Source organism: Podarcis cretensis (genome assembly GCF_951804945.1).
Source record: "Podarcis cretensis genome assembly, chromosome: 17".
In the NCBI taxonomy this organism is placed as follows: Eukaryota; Metazoa; Chordata; class Lepidosauria; order Squamata; family Lacertidae; genus Podarcis; species Podarcis cretensis.
The window spans coordinates 39,534,786-39,562,138 of record NC_137187.1 but is presented as its reverse complement, the minus strand read 5'-3'; the positions used below and the strand labels follow the sequence as shown (position 1 = coordinate 39,562,138).

Below are 27,353 nucleotides of genomic sequence, written 5' to 3'. Positions count from 1 at the left end.
GCAACACTATCACCTCAACCCCACTTAAAAGTGACCAGTCGACTTGGGACGCTGAAGCCTTCTCCTTACGGCCCGATGTACTTAAGAAATTTCTGTATCCAGAGTATAGATCTGGATCAAGCCCAAGACAATCTGGTCAATGACATTCTTGGAGAGATCTTCGCTGAACACCTAGAAGGAGAGAAAACCAGAAGAGAATTGTAGAGTTGTAAGGGACCCCAAGGATCACTTAGTCCAACGCCCTGCAGTGCAGGAATCTCAGCTAAAGCATCTGTGACAGATGGCCATCTAACCTCTGCTTAAAAACCTGCAAGGAATTAGAGGTCACCACCTCCCAAGCGAGCGAGACCGCTCTGCTGTCAAACAGCTCTTGCTGTCAGAAAGGTCTTCCTGATACTTAGTCGGAATCTCCTTTCTTGTAACTCAAGTCCATTCTCCTACCTTAGAGCAGGAGAAAATAAGCTTGTTCCCTCTTCCAAGCAACAGCTCTTGAGATATTTGAAGGTGGCTATTATACCTCTCAGAGATGCGGGTGGCACTGTGAGTTAAACCACTGAGCCTCTTGGGCTTGCCGATCAGAAGGTTGGCGGTTCGAATCCCCGCAATGGGGTGAGCTCCCGTTGCTCGGTCCCTGCTCCTGCAAACCTAGCAGTTCGAAAGCACGTCAAAGTGCAAGTAGATAAATAGGTATCGCTCCTGCGGGAAGGTAAACGGTGTTTCCGTGCGCTGCTCTGGTTCGCCAGAAGCGGCTTAGTCATGCTGGTCACATGACCCAGAAGCTGTACGCCAGCAAGATGAGCGCCGCAACCCCAGAGTCGGCCGCGACTGGACCTAATGGTCAGGGGTCCCTTTACCTTTATTATACCTCTCAGTCTCCTCTTTTTCGGGCTAAACATACCCAGCTCCTTCAACTGTTCCTCATAAGGAACCAGGTAGGAAGGAAAAGGTTCTGCAGAGAAGGGAAGTCACTAAGGTGGAAACAGACAGTGGTGGTGGTTTTCCAGTTTACAGTGATTAGAAAGGTAGATTGCTGCTTGTGGTACGTTTATACTCTGCCTATTTTCAACTCTGCAACAGGCTTTGGATGCCTGTTTCACTAGAGGGAACAGGAAGACAAAAGCAATGTGCATATGCACTATGGAAGTGAAGCTTCTCTCTAGTCACCTTCAGCTGCTTATTTATTTTTTAGTTATTTTCTGTCTCCAGCCTTAATTGTCAACCACGCTGGACCCTGCCTCTCTCGCCTATCCCCTTGAGTTCACAGAAACTCCCGTACCTGGACAGGAGTTCAACCTCCAAGAGGAGCGACTTAATGACATCACTCAAGTTAAAACACCAGGTCTTGATCCAACATCTCCTATCTCAGAGGCTCTGTAGGAGTTCCTCCAAAAGTCTGAGAGGTGGCAAACCATGTCTTTGAAAAGTGAGGTTGAGAGTACCCTTCTCATGCTCACAGCTACACCAGTGCTACGGCAAATCTCATCCTAAGCAGAGAAAACAGAAGGTCCTGACCCTGTTAGAGTGACGATTTGCCACAGCTAATGCTGCCCACACCCGCAAGGAAAACCGAGATACAGGATTTGTGACTTCAACACACTACTACACTCCGCAAGATGTTCTAGGGAGGAGTTGGGACAGTGCTTTTTTCTGCCAGTACACCATACCTGAACCTCTCCTCCCCCCCAAAGAAAAATATTCCACTACATTGCACTAGTCTAATACCAGAACCACTTTTAATGTTTTTTCCTTCAATAATACCACCATTCCCAGCAGAAATAATCCCATAATAACCCTTCCTCTCCCTCACTCCCCACATTGCTTCTGCAGGCTCAAGATGGCAGATTTCTATAGTCCAAGAAAAAAGCACACCAAGAACTCAGGCCAATGTAACTTTCAATAGTGGGAGTGGTCCCTACTCGCAAATCAATAGTCAATAGTAACAAAAACTAATGGGACGCGGATGGTGCTGTGGGTAACACCTCAGTGCCTAGGACTTGCTGATCGTAAGGTCGGCGGTTCGAATCCCCGCGGCGGGGTGAGCTCCCGTCGTTCGGTCCCAGCTCCTGCCCACCTAGCAGTTTGAAAGCACCCCTAAGTGCAAGTAGATAAATAGGTACCGCTTTATAGCGGGAAGGTAAACGGCGTTTCTGTGTGCGGCACTGGTGCTGGCTCGCCAGCTGCAGCTTTGTCACGCTGGCCATGTGACCCCAAAGTGTTTTCGGATGGCGCCGGCTCCCGGCCTCTTGAGCAAGATGAGCGCACAACCCTAGAGTTGGTCACGACTGGCCCATACGGGCAGGGGTACCTTTACCTTTAACAAAAACTAATTCATTCAAAAGTATGTATTCTGATAAGGATTACAAACTCAAATAGAGATTACAAACTCAAGCTCAAGATACACGTTGATCTACCCACACTTGTTATCCTTGAGAAACGTAGAAAATAACAGGATATATTTATCCGAAAGTCTTCAAACTTACATGACCCTTTAAAAATTAGCTGATGAAGGTGAATACATCAAAACAGAGCCCTGTCCTGGTTTCTAATCCATAATTGCCTTCTGACTTCTGCTCAATGATTGAAACTAAGACTTCCACGACGAATCTGGACTAACATGAACTTATCTCTACTCATAAACTCTTATCTCTAATTCTGTAATGAATTATTGTGTTATACATATTTTTATGAATTTGAGTTTGTAATCTCTGTTAGAGTTCATAATCTCTATTTGAGTTTGTAATCCTTGTCAGAATACATACTTCTGAATGAATTAGTTTTTGTTACTATTGACTATTGATTTGCGAGTAGGGCCCACTCCCACTATTGAAACTTACATTGGCCTGAGTTCTTGGTGTGCTTCTTTCTTGGTATATTTAATAACAAAATTTCTATAGTCTGCACCCTGGTGGCTGCTCTTGCCGCCGTCTATAGTGACGAAGGGAAGTGTTTCATAGCCACAGAAAGCAGCTACTTCCCCACTTCCCCCATGGCAGAAAGGGGAAGGGGGCACTGTGACAACTGTGGTGTTGATGCAGCTGCAGGGAGTGAGTTGAGGAGCGGGCGGCAGTGTGTGCACGCTCTCCGGGCTGCTGCGGTGGTTGCGCTCTGCCTCGCTCCCTTTTTTCTGGGCTGCTCCTTCCTGTGCGCCAGGGGCGGTTGGGCCTAAGCAAAATGTTCTGTGTGGAAGAGGAATGAGTCTGAGAAGGATGACAAAGGGCAAGATGAGCAGCTGCCGCCGCTGCCAAAATACGAAGGGCCTCCTGGAGAGGCCAACCTGCCAGGTCCAAAGCCACTGCTCCCAGCAGGTTGCTGTGTCCTCCCAGTCTGCTCCAGTGGCAGCAGAAGCGGCGTCAGCTTTGGTTATGGCAGCACACTTCCGGGTTTGCCACGTTCATAAGCTGAAAGTCCGTAACAAGAGCGGAACGCAACACGAGGTATGACTGTATAAGAGGCTGGGAAGTGGCTGGTGTGAAGCATGGAGTCCATGGACTGCAGAGGCACAGTAGCCAATGGCTGGCATTTCCTGTACAGTCATACCTCGGGTTGGATGTGCTTCGGGATGAGCGCATTTGAGTTGCACTCCGTGGCAACCCAGAAGTAATGGAGCGCGTTACTTCCGGGTTTCGCCGCTTGCCCATGCACAGACGCTCAAAATGTCGTCATGCGCATGCGCAGAAGCACCAAAACGTGACCCGCGCACGCACAGACACGGGTTACGTTTGCTTCTAGACACGAACGGGGCTCCGGAACGGATCCCGTTCACATCTAGAGGTACCACTGTACTTCTGATTCAGCATAAAAACGGACCATTAAGAAGGAAGGAGGCTGCTGCGTGCGCCAGCTCCAAGACAAGAGTCCAGGTCCAGGTCGGGCTGAAAGGGGATACCCAACTGCTTGCCCCCAGCCAGCGGCCGGCCCACCTCTCACTCCCGCGCCCTTACCTGCCACCAAGGCCGCTCTGCTTCAGCCTCAGCAGGCACCTCCACCCCATAACACTGCAGGGCCAGGTAAAGGACGGATGCAGCGATATGCTGGGGGGGGTGTTGCAGGCACAGAGGCCCGTGGTAGCTGTCCCGCAGCAAGGCCCAGGCTGCCACGGCCACTGGGGTCCGATCCCAGCTGTGCCGGTTCATCCAGTGCTTCAGGGACAACAAGTAGTGGAGAAGGTACTGCAGAAAGAGAACAGCAAGTGTCAGCGCTGGCTGAAAACCCAGGGGCTCCGCTTGTGAGCAGCATCTCTCACAAAAGCTCTTCCTTTCAAAAAGGGATCAGAGCTTGTGGCAAATCCATGGCAGTTGCTCTTCAAAGGCCATGACCCTTGCTTCAGCCCCACTGGCTTCTGGTCCCATGATTCAGTCCCTTGGAGCTAACAACACAATCTCACAACTTTCCCCCACTTTGTCCTCACATGTGTGTGGCTCTCCAGCATGGAGGTCACCTTGGTTTAGGAAAAAACCTGGATGACTCCTGAACACCAGGGACACTGTGGCCCTCAGTGTTGCTGGACTCCCATCAGGCACAACCTGAGCCCAACTAATGATTGAGAACAGTGGAAGCCACAGCTTCCCCAGCCCCACTGAAGACCACCTGGCCACTTGGTAGTGGAAAAATCTCTACTTTTATTCTCACAATAACCCTGGAAAACAGATGAAACTGGCAAGCTATTTGCCCAGTGAGCTTCATGACTTGCGAGGGATTTGAACTCAGGTCTCTCCCGCAAGCTCAGTACTTTATTCATGCCACCACACTGGCTTTTGCATTCCTACATCCTGCTGCCCCAGCGTCCAATCCTACTGCACCTGCTCTCAACCACAGAGAAGGGCTCCAAAGTCAGGAGTGCTGGCTCCCAGCCTGCCTGGGTTCATTCCCCCACCACTAGGGGAACAAGTGTTGCTGGGTACCATCTTTCCTCCCCGCTACTGTGTCTGGCTTCCCCTCCCTTCTCTGGCCAGAACTGTGACTTCTGAGCTGTTCCTCCTAGTCTAACCCTCTGCAGTCTGTTCCCATCTGGAAGGTGGAAGCAGAACCCAGAGGCTTGGGGAGGCAAGGAACAGTTCCTCCAGGTGGGAGGAGAGTCGTGAAGGTGTAGCCCTTTGCCTCCCAAGCAAGTCATGCACCCCGTTTGCACCCTGAGCCCCCACCCTGAGCAGCCCGCACCTTATGGGGGTGCTGGAAGGAGACACGGAAGCACAGCACCCGCAGCATGAGCAGCTCACACTGGACAATGCTGTCTCTCAGCTCCCAGAAATGCATGTCCAGTTCCAGGGGGTCACTTCGTGGGTACAAGTACCTGTGGGGGAGAAGAGGAAAAATTCTGGGGGTTTATGGGGTTCCTTCTTGCAGGTGACAAATTAAACTGATTTTTCTCTTTCTCTGAACACCCAAAAAAAGCTGCATGCAAATGTCTTACAGAGGGAGGCGTTCCTTCTAAGCCTGAACAATCTTCTATGGAAATCTTGTGGAAAGCCAAATCCCTTGCCTAGAATTCTGACTGGGGCTACAGCCTTTGTTCCCCATAACTAGTAGATTTATCAACTACAGCTGTTAGTTGATTAATTGGTGGGGGGGGGCACTTTTAATCAACAAGGAGAAAGCCTAATGGATAAAGCATTTATTTCACTTTTTAAGTCAGTTTTCTCTTTAGTCTGGCTGATGGTTGCAGCAAGGGGTCCTTTTTTGTTTATGCCACATGGGCTGTTCACATTAGCGTTGACCTACTAATTTTACTATACGGGGCAAATGTCTGCACTGCCACTTGTGAATAAACTTTGACATAAGCCAGTCAAGAGGATAACTGGATTTAAGCAGTTCAAAAAAGCAAGTGGGGATGTATATGTCTTTAACCAAATTAAAAGAGGGGTAGTTTTGTTATTCCTTGCTCTTGCAAGAACAGCCACCCACTGTGGAAAGCGGAGGATACAATGGCAAGATGAGTGAGGAGGGGCACAACTGTATAATCCCTCATTCTGTACATCCTAAGAGCAAACTCAGTTCTCCAAGTATGCCTCCTTATGTAGGTACAACACCACTATTCATGCACAAGAAGGCGGAATCAGCAGGCTTGGGGAAACCCCAAGGTCTGCAAAAGTACAAAAAAAGTAAATTAGAAAGGGACTCCCCCCCCAAAAAAAAGCCAGTGAGAACAAAGCGTACTCAGTGGCTAAGGAATGGCTGTTGGGGAGGGAACAGAAAAATTTGAACTGCTTGCCTTATTCTGCATCCATGTAGATATATACTCCTAATACAGCTAAGTCCAGCGCTCACACTCGGTCCCTATTACCTGTGGCTGACATTGATGATGTCCCTTGTCCGCAGGTGCTGCTCTTCTACCTTCCCCGCCAGGTAAAGGGCAGCCATAGCTACTAAGTAGGGATCATAAGGTTCCAGAGGCACCTCCATAAAGAACCGGTGGTAAATGGTGCATGCTGTGGCAATGGGGACAGAACGCAAGCCCAGCTTCACACCTGTCAATGGAAAAAAGAATCAGCAAGGCGAGGTCCGGGGACTGAGGGGGGAAGCAAACTGCAGGGCCCCTTGACTCACAGGTGAGTGCAGAAGAGGGAGAGGGCAAACTAACAAGGTTGTGGTGAGGGAAAATCCACTGGGAAGTTCTCCTGCACAAACCTCTCTAAAATGAATGGGAGCTGTGCCAAACCATGCGCAGATCCAATTCCTTTCAGTGATGCAGACTCAGAATTTTTTTCCAGTGGATTACATCCCATTTTAACCATTGGGAGGAAGGGGCTTTCAGATTTTCTGCCTGTAGGCACCTAAATGTCGCTTCCACCCTCGAGATTCCTATGGGCTCCCCCTTCCCTCAATCAGGGCAGATTTCCTCCTAAACAATATTTCTTGATTTTACTTGACGTTTTAGCTTCCGTTCTAAAATGAAGCAACCAGCCTTTTCCTTTTGGAGATATAAGACAAATTATTCAGACAATGTTTTTACCCCAAGCCTGCCTCCACCACCTTTCAGTTTTCCTGTGAGTGCAAAAGTACCGACACTATGTAATTTATTTTTAAAAACAAAATGTCATTGAGCTTAACAATTTATTACAGTTAACTGAAAACAGCATTAATTTTAAAAGAGCATACTGCTTGAATTGTTTTCCTGTTTCTCACTGACTAACAATGACGCCCACCAACTCCTCCATTTCGCAGCTCTGGGCTTCCCTCCAACCCAAACAGGCAGGACCCTCTACCCTCCAAGCCACAAAGATTGCCACACCTGGTCCTGTGTCTCCTCAAATCACCTTTCCCCTTCCAACATAACCCTCCTTTCTCACAGGAATTGGGGCACTACTGACCAAGCGTTCCTCAGCTGCAACAAAATGCAGAGCCCAGCACCCCTCTCACCTGCCTCCATGATGAACCTGCAGACTTTGAAGTGTGTCCTGGCATCGGCAGATACCTGACCGGCCTCTGACAACCCAGCAGAATCCATGAATGTTGGTGTGTTCCAAAGAGTCTGCAGAAACAAAAAGAACCCAAAACTGCCTTAGGAAACGTCCCTAGGAAACGGCCTAGGCAAAGCCCCTTGCTCCCAGTGGGATGCTGCTCTTTGAGTCCCATTCCTTTGACTGACAGTCAGCTGCTACCACCTGCCCCACTCCCTAAGGCCATGGCAATCTAGCAAGAGTTGCATGCTCAGGCTGCACTGAATTAAGGAGAGATATGGAGGGAAGGGACGCAGGTGGCGCTGTGGTATAAACCACTGAACCTTGGGCTTGCCGGTTGGAAGGTTGGCGGTTCAAATCCCTGCGACGGGGTGAGCTCCTGTTGTTCGGTTCCAGCTTCTACAAGCCTAGCAGTTCAAAAGCACGTCAAAGTGCAAGTAGATAAATAGGTACTGCTCCGGTGGGAAGGTAAACGGCTGCTCTAGTTTCGCCAGAAGCGGCTTAGTCATGCTGGCCACATGACCCAGAAAAACTGTCTGCGGACAAATGTCAGCTCCCTTGGGCAATAAAGTGAGATGAGCACCGCAACCTCAGAGTCGTTTGCGACTGGACTTAACTGTCAGGGGTCCTTTACCTTTACCTTTTTATGGAGGGAAGTCCATCTCCGTCTAAAAGCAAAACATTATCTAAAACAGCTTGGGGGGTACTATTTATAACTCCTGTCAAGAGGAGCACCTAATACTAGCGCCCATGCTCATAGCAGGTTGTAGCGCAAGGAGGACAGGATTAAATAGAAACAGCATCCAGAAAATACAAGATCGTGCTTGTCCCTAACATATGGTAAGGCAACACTTTCTATGCACACACTAAGAGAAGGGATGCAGCTCTGGCCTACTTCCACTGAATCAGCGGTGTGGGTGGGAGTGGGTGTTGGAGAACGCCTCAGAACAGCACTTGGGAGGAGGAGGGAAGATGAATCTGCCGTGCAAGCCAAACTGAAAGAGTGGGACACTAATATTCCTCCCACTGCAAACAAGTCAGAGGAGTTCCCAGCAGGACATTGTGAAAGTATCTGTACAGGCCAGTGAGAAAGAACCACTAGGCTACAGGCTGGATCTGGCCCATGGCACCTCAGCCAAGGCCACACTCCCCCTCCTCCTCCTCCTCCTCAAATGTCAGAAGAGCAGGGAAAACCTCACCCACAGTTCAGCAGAGGCAGGATTCGTGGGTGATGTTCCTCAGGATTGCTGGGGTGGGGGAGTCTTGTAAACTTTCACTTCCCCATCTAATAAAAATGAGTTAAGAAAAGCGAATAGCAGTGTGCGTGGGATTTGGAGGGGGGGCGTTAAACCTGCCCTCCCTCCCCATCCTGATGATACATCTTCGTGTGGGGGGGCGGGTGATGTGTCTTTCTCTCTGTGAAGTGGGGGAGCCCCTGCAAGAGAATATGGCTCTGGAAGGCAAGGGAGGGAGCATGTGGATATATGCACATATATAAGCACACATATATATGCATATATATATTGGCAGCCACTCTCCTCCTCCAGCTATCTTTTCTACTCTAGAGGAAGTATGAACACTCAGAATCAACAAACATGAATCAGAACGGAAGAAGAGCTCTGCTGGATCATGTCAATGGCCTTTCCAACCCAGCATCCTGCTCTCACCTTGACTGACCAGATACCCCAATGCGAAACCCACAATTCATTAATGCCAGGACTGTTTAAAGACAGGGATGGAGGAACCTGTGGTACTGCTGGGACGCCCAAAAGCCCCAGCCGGTTTGAGCAACAGTAAGAGATCAGGGGGGACGCGGGTGGCGCTGTGTCCAGAGCGAGCCCAGATCCTAGGACTTGCCGATCAGAAGGTCGGCGGTTCAAATCCCCGTGACGGGGTGAGCTCCCGTTGCTCGGTCCCAGCTCCTGCCAACCTAGCAGTTCGAAAGCACGTCAAAGTGCAAGTAGATAAATAGGTACCACTCTGGCGGGAAGGTAAACTGTGTTTCCGTACGCTGCTCTGGTTCACCAGAAGTGGCTTAGTTATGCTGGCCACATGATCCGGAAGCGGAAGCTGTACGCCGGCTCCCTCGGCCAGTAAAGCGAGATGAGCGCTGCAACCCCAGAGTCGGCCATGACTGGTCAGGGGTCCCTTTACCTTTACCTTTAAGAGCTCAAGGGAGTTGCATCCAGCAACATTTCTTAAGGTATCTCCAAAAATGGGTTCTCCAGTCAGTGGAGTGGAAGGAAGGAGGAGTGCAAGAAAGGCACACCATGCCCGGCCCCTGAACCACGGTAGGAAAGTCCCTCTGGCATTACAGTGCCAGGGCACCAGACTTCCAGAGCGCTGGGGCCTACACAGCAGCACCCAGAGTCTGCAAAGTTCGGCCCAGCTGGTGCCAATCTATTTTGCACGCTAGGCAAAGCGAAGTACTTCCACCCAATATTTTTAGTTGCTCACCTCGATTTGTCAAAAAAAGCCCATGTCTTGTACAAATTATAACATCCTTCAAAATATAAAATGCAAACGTAAAATGTTATCAGAACTTTGTAAGATACAAGGACGGTCTTTCTGCATAAGACTGAGCCCCTCGAGAGGTCTGCGCCCTGGGCTGCTGCCCGGCTGCCCTAAGGATGGCGCCGGCCCTGCAGAGCCCACCCCCCGCCCGGGACTCCCCGGTTTGCCTCCGCACAAAGGCAAGGAGGGCGCAGCGCCGCCCTCGCCCCCCTCCGGGGCTCCGACCCACCCCGGGCCCTCGCTCGCCCGCCTCCGCCGACCTGCTACTGGCGGGAGCCCAGGCGCGCAGCTGGCGGCGCGGGAGGAGGAGGAGCCCGGCCCGGCCCGGCCGCGCGCTGCAGCCGCTGCGCGGCGCCTCCGCGCGGACCCAAAGGCAGCCGAGCCGGCGCGCAGCTCCCTGGCCCCGTCGCCCCGAAGCGGAGCCGGGCCGGAGGCGTCCTCTCGGGCGCGGCGCCGTCTTCCTCCGCGCGCCCTTCCTGCTCTCCGCCCCTCGGGGGGCCGGCCTTCCCTTCCTGGCCTGGGCGGAGACTTCTTTCCCGCCGAGGCTTCCCGCGCGCCGGAGCCCCTTCCAGGCGCAGCTCTGCGCTGGCCGGCTGCTGCCCCTCGACGGGGCTCCGCGGGGAAACGCGCCTGGGCTCGGGCAAGCAAGGGAAGCGGAGACCAGAAGCTCTGGCCCGGGCAGCACCAGGAAAATACAAACCGGGAAACACGCCGCGGAAAGAGCTTTTGGAGCCTTCCAGCTTCCGGGAAGGACTCGCGAGGGCTCCGGGAACAAGGCAGAGAGCTCCCAAACTCTTTCCACGGACAGGTCCCCCGCCAACTCCCCTTTCTTTCTTTCTTTCTTTTCCCGCCACCCGCATAAACCTGTGGTCGTGCAAGTATCCTAGGCTTCAAGATGCGAGTTACCTGTAACTGGAAAGAGCTGTGGCGTGTTTTACAACGATTCCCCGCGAGAGGGTGCCGGTTCAAAATTCATCTGGAACCAAATGGCCTGACGGATGGATGAGTCCGGAGTTACTTCTGCTTCATTGACTATGCAAAAGCCTTTGACTGTGTCGACCATGGCAAACTATGGCAAGTTCTTAAAGAAATGGGAGTGCCTGATCACCTCATCTGTCTCCTGAGAAATCTCTATGTGGGACAAGAAGCTACAGTTAGAACTGGATATGGAACAACTGACTGGTTCAAAATTGGGAAAGGAGTACGACAAGGCTGCATTTTGTCTCCCTGCTTATTTAACTTATATGCAGAATTCATCATGCGAAAGGCTGGGCTGGATGAATCCCTAGCCAGAATTAAGATTGCCGGAAGAAATATCAACAACCTCAGATATGCAGATGACACAACCTTGATGGCAGAAAGTGAGGAGGAATTAAAGAACCTTTTATTGAGGGTGAAAGAGGAGAGTGCAAAATATGGTCTGAAGCTCAACATCAAAAAAACGAAGATCATGGCTACTGGTCCCATCACCTCCTGGCAAATAGAAGGGGAAGAAATGGAGGCAGTGAGAGATTTTACTTTCTTGGGCTCCATGATCACTGCTGATGGTGACAGCAGCCACGAAATTAAAAGACGCCTGCTTCTTGGTAGAAGGGCAATGACAGGCCTAGACAGCATCTTGAGAAGTAGAGACATCACCTTGCCAACAAAGGTCCGTATAGTTAAAGCTATGGTTTTCCCAGTAGTGATGTATGGAAGTGAGAGCTGGACCATAAAGAAGGCTGATCGCCGAAGAATTGATGCTTTTGAATTATGGTGCTGGAGGAGACTCTTGAGAGTCCCATGGACTGCAAGAAGATCAAACCTCTCCATTCTGAAGGAAATCAGCCCTGAGTGCTCACTGGAAGGACAGATTGTGAAGCTGAGGCTCCAGTACTTTGGCCACCTCATGAGAAGAGAAGACTCCCTGGAGAAGACCCTGATGTTGGGAAAGATGGAGGGCACAAGGAGAAGGGGGCGACAGAGGGCGAGGTGGTTGGATAGTGTTTTCGAGGTTACCAGCATGAGTCTGACCAAGCTGCGGGGGGCAGTGGAGGACAGGAGTGCCTGGCGTTCTCTGGTCCATGGGGTCACGAAGAGTCGGACACGACTAAACAACAACAACAAGGAGGAAGCCTCCCATTGGGCACAGTGGGATTTACTTCTGAGTAAATAGCTAAGCAGCAGCGTACCCTAGACCTAAGCCTAAGCAATGCAACTGAAACAACATGTTTGCCCTGCCTCCTCCTCTTGCTTTCCTGTTTATCGTATAATATAAATCATAGTCCAGTTGGTAGAGCATGAGACTCTTAGTCTCAGCGTTTGGGGTTTGAGCCCCACATTGGACAAATATTCCTACACTGCAGGGGGTAGGACTAGATGACGCTCTAATAATAATAATAATAATAATTATTCATTATTTATACCCCGCCCATCTGGCTAAGTTTCCTCATGGTTCTTTCCAAGTCTACAGTTCTATGATTCATACAACTCTACACTTGGAAGGGACACAAAGTGTCATCGAGTCCAACCCTGCAATGCAGGAACCACGGCTAAATAAATATTAGACTGTAAAGTACCATGCACATTAATGGCAATTGTTATAAGAATTCTAAGGTCTCAAATACAGAATCAATGTTCATAAATGTACAAGGCAAACATACATAAACCACATCTCTGAAATAGTACAGGAGAGCAATCCTGAAGCCATTTTGACTCTCCCAATTTGACCTCAAGTATTTCTCTGCAAGGAGGAAGGAAATGGGTAAAGCTTTCCAATTGTTTTTTGACTGTAGGGGCTTACACCTCACTGCAAAAACAGTCTGGCAAGTATCTGTTAAGCTGAGCAAACTATCAATATGTGTAAGAGGTTCAGTAACTAAAGTATTTACCATCTCAAAAGAATGGCCAGGCTGCGCCCAGAAAATGCAATCAAGTAAGGTATTATCTGGTATCCTGGCAGACAGGAGAGAAGCAACACACTCCAATTTCTGCTGAAGACCACCTCTTTCTGTGACGTAGGTATGTTTTGGGGGTGGTCTTGGGTTACAGGGTGGGCAATTTCAAAAGTCTTTATAGGGGCTTGCGCACCATTGTTCTGGGTCTCTCCCACCTCCTTGCAAGGAGGGGAGGGAACTCTGTTGCAACAGAAAAATAAAAGATCTGCCTTGCTTTCTATGGATCTTGCCTCCATCCATTTATCTCTGACTGATCATGGACTTAGGGGACTCAGTCCCTTGGGGAGTTGGGCAGCAAAAGCCAAACCCCCTATTTTTTCTATACCATAATATACATCAGAGCCAGCTGATCTTGGTTTTCTTGATGGCATCTGTCTGTCTCAGAAAGAGTGTGCCATTGGGGGGCAAAGTCAACCCGTGGAAAGTTACAGCTTCTGCTATGGCTGTTGAGACCATTGCAGGAGAGGCATATTTTGTTGCAGCTGGGGCAGACGAGGGCATCTAGTTGTGCACCATGGTGTTTCTACAGGAAAACACATGGTGTTTACCCTATTGGAAGCTTCTGGTCAGTTTCAGCACAGTTGTCAGTTTGCAACCCAGAGTTTCCCCCCTTAAATCTGAGAATGGGGCTTTCCCTGCCTCTCTTCCATCCAGTGCTGCCATTCACACACTTCTTCGCCAAGCAGGCTGGTAGGTGGGAGTTGAGGCAAATGATAGAGGCAGGTGAAAAAAATGGATGGGAGAGCCCACAACTGCCTCACCAGCCCCAACCCCATCCAGCCTCTAGTGGAGTTCTCCAATGAAGCCTGGAAAAAAGGAAATGTCCTGCATTCATGCAGACTGCTCAACTCATGGCTGGTTGCACATTTTCAATTTATGCATTTGTACTGCAGTGACTGGGGGTCTGAAACAACATTTGGGAGGATATCCTTTTCGTTAGAAGGCTGTTGAGGAACATGCCTCCAAGGTTCAAGTCTCTGTCACAGTGAAAAAGTCCTGCGGCATCTGAAAAATCAAGCAGTTTATTGTGACATGCACTTTCAAATCCATAGTCAAGAGTCGATTTCACAAAGTGCGAATTATTAACATGTAAATACAAATTTACTAAGCCTAACCTAACTTTCACCAGCTACATAGAGTAAATTGGAAGAGCACCCTGGGCACTGAGGTACACCAGAAGAAAAAACCCAGTGAACAAGATTTAAAGGTAACAGAAGTGCAAAGAACACATTCAGATAGCAAGATAAAAGCCACAAACAAAACATGACCTACATTTTCTGGAACATCAGAGCTTGAATACTGTGTGCCACAGCAAATAATGCTGTGGCCTTGGCCTTGTGAAACCTGGTTTCAAAATCCAACTCAGCCGCAAATACTACATATTATCTTTCAATATCTGTAGGTCATTTGGGGGGGAAATGTACGTAAGTTATTATGATGGTGTAAATTAAGGAAAGGGTTTATTGGCTTGTTGTTATTCTTCGTTTTGCTTTGTGATGTATTCTTGTGTATTTTTATGTTGTGAACTGTCCTGTGATCTGTGGTTGAAGGACAGTATAGTAGTAGTAGTATTACAACAACAACATTCAAAGGCTGAAGTTGTTTAGAACCTCAGAACAGAATTTTGAAACCACAAGGAGCAGAAAGTAGCTTAGTTTAAAGGTAAAGGTAAAGGTACCCCTGCCCGTACGGGCCAGTCTTGACAGACTCTGGGGTTGTGCGCCCATCTCACTTAAGAGGCCAGGGGCCAGCGCTGTCCGGAGACACTTCCGGGTCATGTGGCCAGCGTGACATCACTGCTCTGGCGAGCCAGAGCCGCACATGGAAACGCCGTTTACCTTCCCGCTGGTAAGCGGTCCCTATTTATCTACTTGCACCCGGAGGTGCTTTCGAACTGCTAGGTTGGCAGGCGCTGGGACCGAGCAGCGGGAGCGCACCCCCGCCGCAGGGATTCGAACCGCCGACCTTTCGATCGGCAAGTCCTAGGCGCTGAGGCTTTAACCCACAGCGCCACCTGCGTCCCCAGCTTAGTTTAGTTTATAGTAAATGAAGCTTCCTCAAAGGTGAATTCTAACAAGGCTAACATATTCTCAGGTTTTCCTGTGTTTCCTCAATATCACACAGCCCTGATGGTTAACAGTTTATATTCACCCGAGTTATTCCAATAAAGAATGTGAAAATCTTCCACTATATTAAAACCTGCGCTTTGTGTCTTAGATTATATGTTCTAAGTACCTAAGACTTGCAGTAGCTGAAAACCAGTGTTTGATATATGGAGGGGGGGCAGAGGTGATCTGTCTCCCTTGCCTTTTGTGATGGCTTCTTTGGTTGCTTTTAGAAGAGGGGAAATGGTGGTGAGTCAAGGGTGGGGCTCGTGAACTTCTTTTAAATCCCCTTTACCTCCCCTCCTCCCATTAGAACATCCTACTTGAGTCTCATTAACACGGGGGGGGGGGGGAGCGGATTAAAACTTCTCTTTAGCACCCTTGCCAGAAGCCACATCATGCCAAGCTGCAGTGTTGTGCAAAGGAGCCATGAGTTGGCACCTGCCCAGTTCCGTACTGTTGTACTCCCATCAGTAATTGATACTCGGCAGCTTGCACTGCTGGTGTGCAGAACACCACAACCTTGACAGAAATGTTTCATACACATCATCACCAGCTACTACCTGGGTCAGAAGAGCAGAGGGAGGCGTTGCTTGCAACCTGGCCATCTCCTAGGCTGAACTCCGTCTGAATTCAGTGAGAAAGAGCAGCATGAGCACTTAACACAGGGAAAACTCGGGGCACAGGACTGCTGCCACAAGCAACAGAATGAATTGACCCTTCAGAGAGATGCATCGTGAGGGTTTTGCTGAGTGCTGAGAAATCAGGATAAACATAGTGGGAGCTACTTTTGCATTTTAGCAGAAATATATTTAATTCTAGGCCAGTGACAGACAATAGTTTTTTTAAAACATGAGAACCGTGCTACTCACATACTCCTTTTGTTCCACAGTAGTCTCTTGTATGCCTCCTTCCGGAAACTCTTGCAGCCAAGCTGGTGCCAAATGTATTGCTCTGCTTTCCTTTGGACCACATCAGTGAGGCCAAGAGAGGGGGTCTTGTTGTCTGGGCTGCCCAGGACCCCCATACACTCTGCCCAAGGGTGCACCACAAGGAGGTTCCTTTGGTGTTGCTAACACAGCAAAAACAATGCAGGCGGTAGCCGTTACAAGTTACTGGTCTCTGCAGCCACAGCAGGTGCTGTGATTCTCCAGTGGTATTACTTCACCACCCGTGCCCCCCCCCCCCGAAGTGTAGTACTCCATTGTCTCTTAAGACAGGTGGATGCCAAGAACAACAAATCCCTGGTCAAACAAGTTGTGCATGCTTTTGAAACAAGATCAAATCTGCCAAATCTGTTTACCAGGGGGTAGCTAATGAACCTTCATTGCTTTGACAATGGAATGAGGCAGTAAAGAAGATTTCAAGTTTCTTGCAAATTACATAAAGGAAGTCGGAGAAGGATGGGGAATAAACAAGGCGAGGCTGGAGACAGCTTTCTTTTGTTGGGGTTCCTACTTCATGCCTGCAATTTAAAATGACAACACCACTTTGCAGAGTTGTTTGCTTTTCTAAGCTACATGTTGTATATCAGTTGGCTGAAGGTGTTCCTAGGTCTTGCCTTAAAGTTCAGTGTGATTTGCAAGTTGAACCTATGCACTCATAAGTAAGCACTACTGAGTTCAATGCAGTTCACTGCCTGGAAATTATGCCCAGAACCACAGTTGTGCCTCATGGATGATCAGGGATGTAAATTCATGTCTTCTGGATCAACACAGCTCCCTGGATTTTGGACTTTCCTTGAGGTTGTGGCAATGGGAGCTGCCATGGCACATGTGGTAATGAATTTCCTAAGTGCTGCCTTTGAACAGAGGTTCCCACATTGTTCCAGATGCTCAGCCCTACTCTATTGCCTCAGAGGGAGCTGTTGCCTGGCAACTGCCAGAAAGGGAAGATGCACCTCCATCATGAGCTGAGCAAGGTCCAGCTTTCCAGCACCCGTCCTGTGCCTAGAAGGAGGCTCTGCTACCTACCAGGCAGAAGCCACATGGCAGCCAAAAGGAAGACCAAGGCAGGAAATGCTTGCTGACCAATTCTGGCACCACAGAGACACTCTGGCATTAATGTCCCTGATACCAGACCTGGTTGTGATTTTTATTGAGATTTTTTTTGCAGTTTGAGAGACCCTCAGGATTATAAAGTGGCAACAAAACTATTCTAAATTAAAGAAAGGCTGAAAATAGAAAGCTGGGGTTCAGCTTTTAACTCTACGACAGAGATGTATTTCCAGATCAAGGAATTTGTTTTACTAGATTATCTGTGTGACTCATTGAGGGGAACAGAGCCACATGCTACTGAAGAAGGCAGCCCCCTTCCCTCTGATGGTGGGGGGTAGGCTTTTAGCGTATCAATAATGTTATTAGAGAGAGAGAGAGAGCGCACACACAAATTCATCATTTCAGTGCCAATGCTCATGTAGTCAAAGGGGCACCATCCGTGCGAAACCCACAGTTTCTGGAAACAGAAACAAAATATTTAGAAAATAATCCAAAAAACAAAGACTGAGCATTCTTAGTGGTCACAGAATGTTGGGTGACTGCTGTGGGGGAAATGGAATGGAGTATTCCCCCAAAGGGGTGCGGGTGGTGCTGTGGTCTAAACCACTGAGCATAGGGCTTGCCGATCGGAAGGTCAGCGGTTTGAATCCCTGCGACGGGGTGAGCTCCCGTTGCTCTGTCCCAGCTCCTGCCAACCTAGCAGTTTGAAAGCATGTCAAAGTCCAAGTAGCTGAACACATACTGCTCCGTCAGGAAGATAAAAGCCGTTTCCATGCGCTGCTCTGGTTCGCCAGAAGCGGCTTAGTCATGCTGGCCACATGACCTGGAAAAACTGTCTGCAGACAAACACTGGCTTCCCTCGACCAGTAAAGCTAGGTGATCACTGCAACCCCAGAGTCATTCGCAACTGGACTTAACTGTCAGGCGTCCTTTACCTTTATCTTTTATTCCCCCCCAAAAGAGCATGACTGACTGAAGAGGAACCTTTTTGGCCCAGTGGGCCAGATCTTCATCAACCCCTATCCTGTGAGCCAACTTTGACAGATAGGCAGAACCACCCAACCTCTCAGTCATCTGACATCATCTGAGTTCCCACAGGGAACTTGCTCATGCACCTGAACAAAGAAAGACTGAACTCCCTGCCCCTCAGCTGATGCGTAGGAAGGTCAATCCTGCTTTCCACAGGGTGCAGCTGATCCAGACCCATGCCTGACATCACTTTGACATCAAGGGCAGGGCCTGCAGGGGAAACAACCTTACAAGTCAAATGGGGAGGCCTAGAGGGTCAAAACTGGCCTGTGGGCCAGATGTTCACCTCCTCTGGCCTCTGGAATAGATTAATGTTATGTACTGAAGTTCTCACCCTGGGCCAGCAGGGGGATACTCTAGATAGTTATGCAAATGAAGGCTCGAAAATGACGTTCAGTGATTGGATGGATACTGTAGATAGTTATGCAAATGAAGGCTCGAAAGTGACATTCAGTGATTGGATAGTTTTAGAAAGTTGTTACAGTAACATGGTACTGGAGCTCTATATAAGCAGGCTGACTGAGCCCTTCAGTTCAGTTCAGTTCAAGAAGAGCTGTCTGAAGAATCGCTGTGTCGTCTGATATGTTCACCCACAACTTAACAATTAATAACTGCAAAGCTTTGCAAAGAGCCCTGAGGAAAGCACCTTGTAAGGCTGGTTTCTAGTTCTAAGGTTTTCTTATTACGTTTGTATATCACCTTTACTGCAGGGACATGGAGCCGTGTGCTACTGAAGAAAGCAGCCGGTGTCAGAACTGCGTCTTTATATCAAGTGTGAGGAAACTTTTTCAGCCCAAAGGCCACATTTCCTCATGGAGAGCCTTCCAAGGTCCACACTGCCATAGCAGCCAAGGCCAAAGAGAAGAGCAGCTGCAGCAATGGATGGGACTCTCACCTTTGTACTGCAGGTTCCATTTCAACCCCATGGAAGCCAGAGTGTTTGCTGCATGTGCCTCTTTCTGAAGCAAGCAAGAAGAATTATCCCAGTTCAAGTGTGGAGCAGATTCAGAGAGAGAAACCCATGTATGGACATAACATAATGATGGCTGACTGGGAACAGTTATGGACCACAGGTATGAAATTTAACGCATGTAATGCCCTAAGAGAAAATTTAATGAAAATGATTTACAGGTGGTACATGACACCAGTCAAGCTTGCAAAAATTTACCATTTGTCCGATAATAAATGTTGGAAATGTAATGAGATTGAAGGTACATTCTTTCACCTTTGGTGGACATGCCCAAGGATTAAGACATTCTGGGAGATGATTTATAACGAAATGAAAAAGGTATTCAAATATACCTTCCTGAAGAAACCAGAGGCCTTTCTCCTGGGCATGGTCGGCCAATTGGTGCCAAAGAAGGATAGAACATTTTTTATGTATGCAACAACAGCAGCAAGAATACTCATTGCAAAATATTGGAAGACACAAGATTTACCCACCCGGGAAGAATGGCAGATGAAGTTGATGGACTACATGGAACTGGCGGAAATGACTGGCAGAATCCAAGACCAGGGAGAAGAGTCGGTGGAAGAAGACTGGAAAAAGTTTAAAGACTATTTACGGAAATACTGTAAAATTAATGAATGCTAGGAAAATGTTGGAATGAAGTTATATGGCTTTAGTAGAAATGTTATAAGGAATTAAGGATAAATAGATTAATAGAGTATTAAAGGGAAAATAAGATTAGAATGTGTTAAGATAATTATAGGATTAAAAATAAAGGAAGATGGAAAGGAATTGCTGAAAAAATTAATAGAAGTGGAATACAAAAAGGGAGGTGTGAGGAGGTCGCGGAAATAAGTGAATGAAAGATAAGATATTGAAATTATTTGATGTGTTTTAAATTGTGTTTGTTTTGTTTTGTTAGTTTAATGTTAGTGTTTTGTTAGTGTAATGTAGTGGGGTTTTTTTGTATTGTATTGTATTGTATGGTTGTTATTTTTTGTTGTGTTTAAATTGTTGGAAAAGGTAATAAATATTATTATTATTATTTTTTAAAAAAGAGAAACCCATGTAAAGCAGAGGTTGGTGGGCTTGCAATCTAATGAACAAAAGGGGCATGTGGACAGAGGCTGGTGAGGCATCCCCTCGCCTGCCATGTTTCACATGGATCCAGCCCCTCTCACATGTGGCGTCACAGCTCCTTGGATGGTCAGCCATGTTGGGTTGATCGAAGAAACTAAGCTTTTGAGGTGCATGGCGCTGTTTGGCACAAGGTAGAACACTGTAGCATCCCAAAGCTTGTTAGTGTTTGTTCTCTAGAAGGTCGCTTCCATGTTGTTGCGGAAGCTGCCTATAAACGCAAAAAGGCATCTAGAGCTGAAGCAGTAAGAGGAGATGTAGGCGGCAGCCGTTCTAGACGTATTAAGCCTGGTGAGACTCGCTCTGCATTCATGATTCCCAACCTTCATTCCATCTGGCTGTTGCAGCTAAAGCTACCAAGCCCTTTTTTCTGATGTGCTACATTTGCCACAAAGTAATGCACTGTCTGAAGAACCACAGCGCTATGTGTGTATGCGCACACACAACAACAACCACCACCATAGGGAGGTAAGCTAAAACAGTCTCCCCCCACTTCCCGTTACCGTGGTTTCCATTCACATGTGAGCCATCAGTTTGTGACTAGAAACTTTTTCCCCCTGGGCTGGGGGAACATGGAGAGAACAACTTATTATTTGCTACTGTTCAGCTAGGATCTATGCTGATTTCCAGCAGCCTCCATGGGGGTGGGGTAGGCAGGGAACAGCCTGAGAATCAATCAGACCCATTAGGAGTATGTCAAGTAGCGAGCCTTTTAAAAGTCTCAGGTATCACATCTCCTTGAAGTCACCGCTGATCATCAGGGAAGCGGGCAGAATGCTAACTGCAAATTGGGTTTGGGGGGAAGGGAGAGAGAAGACATTGCAGGTCATGGGGAAGAGAAGGCAAGGAAGCAGAGATGTTTTCAGACCACCACATACTCCTCCTTTCCATCTCAGGATCATTCGTCCAAATTTAACAGGGTCAAACAACAGTCCAGGTGGCCATGGATGAGCCCTCCTTGCCTGACCCAGGCAGGGCCATCCCTACCATTAGGCACAGTGAGAAAAGCACATTGGGCAGCATTTATAGTTGGATATATTTCCAAGTTTCCCACAGTCTGACTACAGCAGTGGGTAGGGAGGGGAAGTAGGTGTCCATTTGACTTACTGTTTCAAATCAGATTGGACCTGGTTTGGTGGGAACTGCAAAACAGACGTGTATTGCGGCTAACGTTGTGTGTCTGCGGCCTCACAAGGCAGCAGTGGGAGCGTGCTGGACGCAGAGTAAGCAGGAATGTGTACACAGCCGCCCTCACATGCTCCTATCCATTTCTTTATCCAAATAAGCAAGGATACATTCTGGTCAGACCAACATATTTGGGCTGTGAAGCACAGCAAGTGGGAAGTGTGGCCTGGGGACACTTCCAAGGGCCAAACAGAGAGGCGTGGAGGGCCACAGTCTACCCTATGACTTCTAAGCTAGCCTGCTGCCCTTGTGTGCTAGGGAGGACATCAGCCTAGTCACCAGTGTTGAAGCAAGATTCAACCACCAACGCAGTCAGCCTCTATATCTGGAATGGGGAGGAGATATCACCTTGTCTTTCACCTCAGGTAGCACAATGTCTTGGGTGGACCTTGCAGATAGCTGCCCATCCAAATATACAAGTCCAAATGGTTTAGAATAGAGGTCAACTATTGGAGGTGCTGAATCTGAGAGATGTTCCTAGCTCTTAAAAGATAAGGAGGTGTGAAGACATTGGCTTCCTTTGCAATGGAGCTTTTCTGACAGGCCAATGAAGAGGACAGATGTATTGGCCTGTGGCCCCCCTCCTTCTAAATGACCCTTCAGGAAAATTAGCTGCTGACCAGAGGTCTACAGGACCATCTTATGCACATCTGAGTTCAATGTGGCTTACTTCAGAGTGGGTAAATGGGTATAAGTCCAGCCTTTTAGAGACTGTACTATCTTTATTTCACAACAGAACCACTGAATAATGCTGCTGCAGTGGGCTCTGCAATAGGATGCTGATTCACACGTGCTTGACCTTTTCTTTTCTTTCCTTTTTTGCATGGCTTGGAGATCTGCTCAACCTGTATGTGAATGTATGCATACACAAACCATATACCACAGAATGTCAGTAATTGTTCAGCCAGTGGCAGACTTTGCCTCTCATGCTCCACTGTGCAGTGCTGTAGTGGCACCCCCTGCAGCACAGCACCCAGTGTGGCCAAACTGGTTGCACAATTCTCAAACCGCTTCTGGTACAGTGACCTCTTTCCCAAGGAAACCAGACCGGGTGAATGTACTGCAGGGCCAGGACATCTCAGCACTTTGAAAACTGGACAGGAGTCTACACAGCCATTATGATATGTAATATTTCCAGCCTCAAAGGCTTTCAAACTATGAATTGACTTCCCCTTGCCAGGAAAAATAAATTTAATAATCTGTGATTCAGAAGTACTGAGACTTTTAAATGAAAATCCCTGCCTATCCCATTTTTGGAGGTTATTTGGGGACATGCTATGTGAGAATGAGAACAGAAAGAGAACTTTTCCAAATATGAAATTAGAAACTGTTGTGCATATAGAAATAAAGGGGGGAGGGAACTACGTTGAGCTGTTCTTAAGTACATTTCCTGTCACTGAAAATACTCTGTATTCAAGAAGAGAACCATCTTGGTTAAAATGTCAATTGGGAGCAGAGGGGGAGGAATATAAGCAAGGTAGCCAAGACACAAGGGGGGGAGCAAGCACTATGGGATGGGATACAGTGTGGTTTACAATTGCATTATGTCTGGCCTCTTAGTTATTGATTTTTCTCCTTTTTCTATTTATAGCAGCCTCACTCAGTGTCAAATCTCTTTCAGCGGTCACCGGCTCCAGCAGAAACAGGGCTGAGAAAGGAGGCAGCAAAGCCAGACAGCTGGGAGGGGGCCGGGAAGAGATTTGGGCTGTGCAAGGATAGCATAGCTTGTAGTGCCAGCGGGAAAGAGCACCAGCCACAACGATGGCACCATCAGCACCATCATCTTAAATAAGATGGACAGTTCCACCTCCACATTCATACAGGTTCTCTCAAGAGCCAAGATGGCTGCACTCCAGCTAAGTGTATAAACTATAAAATCAAGTATACGAAGCTAAAATCATTGCATCCTGACAAAGTGTCTGTGACAGTGACCCTTGGCTTGAGGGCAAGGAGACTCCTGGGAAGCATCAGTGGGAAGGAGTCAAAGCACTGGCAGCTCCCCGTACCCACCGACATGCCAGGGATGAGGGCCTGTTTGTGGCTAGCATGGCTCTGAGGCACACCTTTCCTCCTCAACAGCTCCCTCCTCTTTCAGGTACCATCCCCACGACACTGATTCCACCCCCGTCACCAGAGAGCAGGAGCAGCATGGCTGGGTGTGGGCCTGTGGCTATGTGCTTAAGGGCACTGCTCCTGTAATTCCGCTGCACCATCCGCTTGCCCTTTAGAAATTACAGAATGCAATGTAAGCAAAGTCATACTATGACTATGTGACTGAATCCCACCTGAAAATAGCAGCCGTCTGAAGCACCCTCTGAGAAACAGATGAAAAGCTTTGTCACTTCCAGATGACCTGCTTAATTGAACATTCATTCTGATTTGTTTGCAGGTAGGTTAGACAATGCCACATCAAGCAAATGTTATCCTACACTTATTCTGTCACTTCCCAGATTGCAAAAAGCCCACTTTGGGAGAGGGGTTATTGGGCAAGAGTTTGAAATCAATCATAACTGTGCAACCTGAATTTGCTGGCATGTGATTGAAACCCACCTAAAAACAGAGACAGCCTGGGAATGCCCTGCATTGGATAAGATTCTCCTGGATGTAGGTTTTCAGGTTGTATCGAGGGATGCTGAGACTGAAAAACACACAGCAGGTTGAATCCATATATCTATAGCTATAGCTCTATCATCTATATCTGTATTTATATCTATATCTATCTATATCAGCTGTATCCAGCCTTAAGCAAAAGCTATAGATAAGGCCCCGTGATTGAACACTCCCCCATGAAGAGGCCTATACAACAAACCAATTGTTTCTCCACAGACCGTATTATGTCATGTTATCTTTCTTTTCTTCACTTTGGTATTAGTCTCTTGAATGACTCATGCAACCCTGAATTTAAGATGATGTCATTGCTATTCTATGATGGGAGCTAAACCTTATTTAAAAATCAATGGATAGAATTATCTGTTCCTCCAGCCCAACTGAACTATCCGAGCCCAGGAAGAGTTGTCAAATTGTCCCCTTTCCCGCAACATTTTCAATCTTGGGATGGCCATTTCTGCATCAACCAAAAAAGAAAAGGAAATGCAGCAGGCATGCGCGCGCGCACGCACACACACACACTTTGAAGGGCAACACATATTTATTAACCTATGCTAATTTATATGCCTAGGTGCCATTTTAGAAATTGTTACAACTCACCAAAGTAAGGAAGTCTTATGACCAAGTGACCTGTCGGCCTGCTGAGTCAGCTATCCGCACTAACTGTTGATGAGCCGCTCCTGTTCTCCTTCCTTGTGGTCCTGTATCATTAAACCAGACTTGAACAGAGCTGTCCTCTGCCCATCCCAGTTCTTTGTGCATGGCCTCATGGTCCAGCAGCAACCAAGATTCCAAGTCGGAAGCCATGGTGCCACAAGCTGAGGAGGGGGACCAGGTTCCTGGCTCTGGGCCTGATGGTGCTGATCAGGGACTCAGGAAACATGATGCTGGCAGGCTGGTGCAGACTAAACTGGCTCCCACAGGACCATGGCCCATAAAATCAGAGCCAGGACCTTCACGGCACCTTCCTTTGGGCCCTAGGAATTCAGGGCCTTCCAGACTTCTTCACCAGCCCAAGAGTGCAGTGAACACACCAGGCAAGAGGCCATGGACAGAAGCAGCAAAGCATCTTCAGGCCAGAAGGATGCTGCCCTGACTCCCTAAGCATCTTCAGGAGCCTATGCAATCAGGGTCCCTTAAACAGGCTGTTGTGTGGACAGAGCCTTAGTCCACCCCTCCCTCTATGCATGTGCAGGGAGAACCAGACCAGTGCTAGACATGCATTGCAAAGTGCAGTAGAAGAAATGGCTATCCCAGCCTTCATCAGCCTGGGGCTGATGGGAACTGTAGTCCAAAACATCTGGCTGGAGGGCACCAGTCTGGCAAAGGCTGGGTTAAACATTTGTGTCCCGAATACAGGTGCTTCATCAGAACACAGCTGAAGTTTGTTTAAAGAAACAACCACCAGTTTCCGCATCCTGTTCCATAATGCCTGCCTGTCTTTCACCTGTTAAAAGTAATCCTTCCCAGGAGTATGTCAGAGGGAAGTGCTACTCCAATTTTAATTGAGGAAGAAAATAAAGGTGCTTTTTATATCAGAAGTCTGGGAAGCATTAGGCAACTGTTTCTGATAGAAAGAAAGAAAGAAAGAAAGAAAGAAAGAAAGAAAGAAAGAAAGAAAGAGAAAGATTTAATAAAGGACATGCGACTTCTCTGACATATATCATAAACTGTGCTTTCTTTTCTGCTCTGGCTCAGCTTTGCCGAGAGTACGGGAATCACACACTGGCATCTCTTGAGTGGGTAATGGAGAAACAGAATGAACCAGCCAAGGGATGAGATCATCTGTTTATACTCACTACTTCTTCCATTAAAGTGGGGAGGGGAGGGAGGCTTTCAAGGGCTGATCGCTGGCCTGTGAAACTAGCCCTTTGTTTGTCAGGATGATTCTTGCCGTCTCTCTGCTCCTTTGTGTGTAAGCCTGACTGATGATGTGCTCCTGGCATGTCTCCCCCTTTCAAAAGAGATGGTGCCATCTGAGAGATACACTCAAAGAGACCAGCAGCATTTCAGCTAAGTAAAAGCTGCGGGGAACAGGGGAGTCATGGCTGGCCCACTGACCATTCAGCAAGGTGTTTGCGTTGAGTTGCAGACATAATAAGAACTCTGCTGGATCAGATCAACTTCCTACCTCGTCCAGCATCCAGTTTCCTTGAGTGGTCAGCCAGATGCCTAAGGGACATCTGCAGGCAGAACATGAGGGCAGCACCCTTCTTCTCCTTCTGTGGTTCCTTAGCGACTGGTGTTTAGAGATGCCGCCTCTAATTCTGGGTGAATTATACATAGCCATTGTGATGACAAGCCATTGACAGCCTTTTCTTCCATGAATCTGTATAATCCCCTTTTAAAACTGTCTTAAGTCCTTGGCCTTCACACTACATTTCATAAGTTATTGCTGCATCTTGGAAGTAAAAGAGAAAAGGAAACAGGGCATTAATAAAGATGTTATGCGGGTTGTTCTCTTCTTCTGTAGGTTGTTCCTGTATTGCTGTGAGCACTCTGAGGTCAGTAAATAAGTCCATTTCGGTTTCTCTTGGTTTCCTATTTCTCTAATCTAAAGTTTGGTTCACGGGTCATTTTCACACCAGTTTGTGAGTTCTTTTGAAAAAAGTCCTCATGAGAATTCCTCAGAATTTTGGTGCACATTTCCACGTAATATACACATATTTGTACGAATTTTGTGATATACACATTTTTAAAAGCATATATTTCATAATTCTACTTACAGTTAGGTAGCCGTGTTGGTCTGCCGTAGTTGAAACAAACAAACAAACAAAATCCTTCCAGTAGCACCTTAGAGACCAACTAAGTTTGCTATTGGTATGAGCTTTTGTGTGCATGCACACCACACAAGTTAATACCAATAACAAACTTAGTTGGTCTCTAAGGTGCTACTGGAAGGAATTTTTTTATTACATTTCATAATATTAGGCTTTAATTCAATGGGACTTACTCTGAGTAGACATGTTTAGGATTGTGCTGCCTGTAAGGCACACACACACACACACACACACACATTGAGCACACACCTGGTCAGCACTTCTGGTGTGAACACAAACAGAAACAAATCTAAAACCAATTATCTGAAATATTGGAATGTGTGAGAGGCCTTGCTTTGCCACACATGGCATCAATAATATGCCTCCTATCCTTAATTTACATCCTGGATGAGATGTATGTCTGGTTTTAATGTTTCACCTGAACAAAGCTTATGGCTTGTTTCTCTCGAAGCAAAACAAACCATGATCAGTAGTTTGGGCATAGCACTAAGCCAACTCCTGCATGGTTGATTCCTTACTGGAGGAAGAAAGGGACCAAGTGGGAGCCCTTAAGCTGCAGATGCTACCATGGTTAAGGCTTAGTACTGCATCCAAACAGTAGGGATTTATTTACACTTAAAGTGAATAGGGAGTGAGGATCTAGGCTGGTGCAGAGTGAGGTAAGGGTGCTTAACCCTTTCCCCTCTGCTATTCTCCTAATCTCACTTGCATTCAGTC

General features: G+C 47.7%; 1 protein-coding gene and 1 long non-coding RNA gene across 4 annotated transcripts; both read right to left on the bottom strand.

Annotated features, from left to right (window-relative positions):
- Positions 1-29: 29 nt before the first annotated feature.
- CCNQ (cyclin Q) lies at positions 30-26,014 on the bottom strand. 3 transcript variants are annotated; one of them, XM_079958817.1, is made up of 6 exons: positions 25,988-26,014; positions 7,357-7,468; positions 6,281-6,464; positions 5,158-5,290; positions 3,942-4,169; positions 30-171 (listed from the first exon to the last, which is right to left on the bottom strand). In XM_079958817.1, exons 1-6 carry the CDS (start codon positions 25,997-25,999, stop codon positions 82-84), a joined length of 759 nt encoding a protein of 252 aa, XP_079814943.1. In that variant the 5' UTR covers positions 26,000-26,014; the 3' UTR covers positions 30-81. The 3 variants fall into 3 exon arrangements, with proteins under 3 accessions (XP_079814943.1, XP_079814944.1, XP_079814945.1); XM_079958818.1 differs by lacking the exon at positions 25,988-26,014 and adding an exon at positions 10,172-10,327; XM_079958819.1 differs by lacking the exon at positions 25,988-26,014 and adding an exon at positions 9,855-10,031.
- LOC307206064 lies at positions 12,267-16,112 on the bottom strand. Its single transcript, XR_013834254.1, has 3 exons — positions 15,825-16,112; positions 15,516-15,579; positions 12,267-13,852 (listed from the first exon to the last, which is right to left on the bottom strand). It is a non-coding gene; the product is annotated as an uncharacterized lncRNA (long non-coding RNA).
- Positions 26,015-27,353: the final 1,339 nt, after the last annotated feature.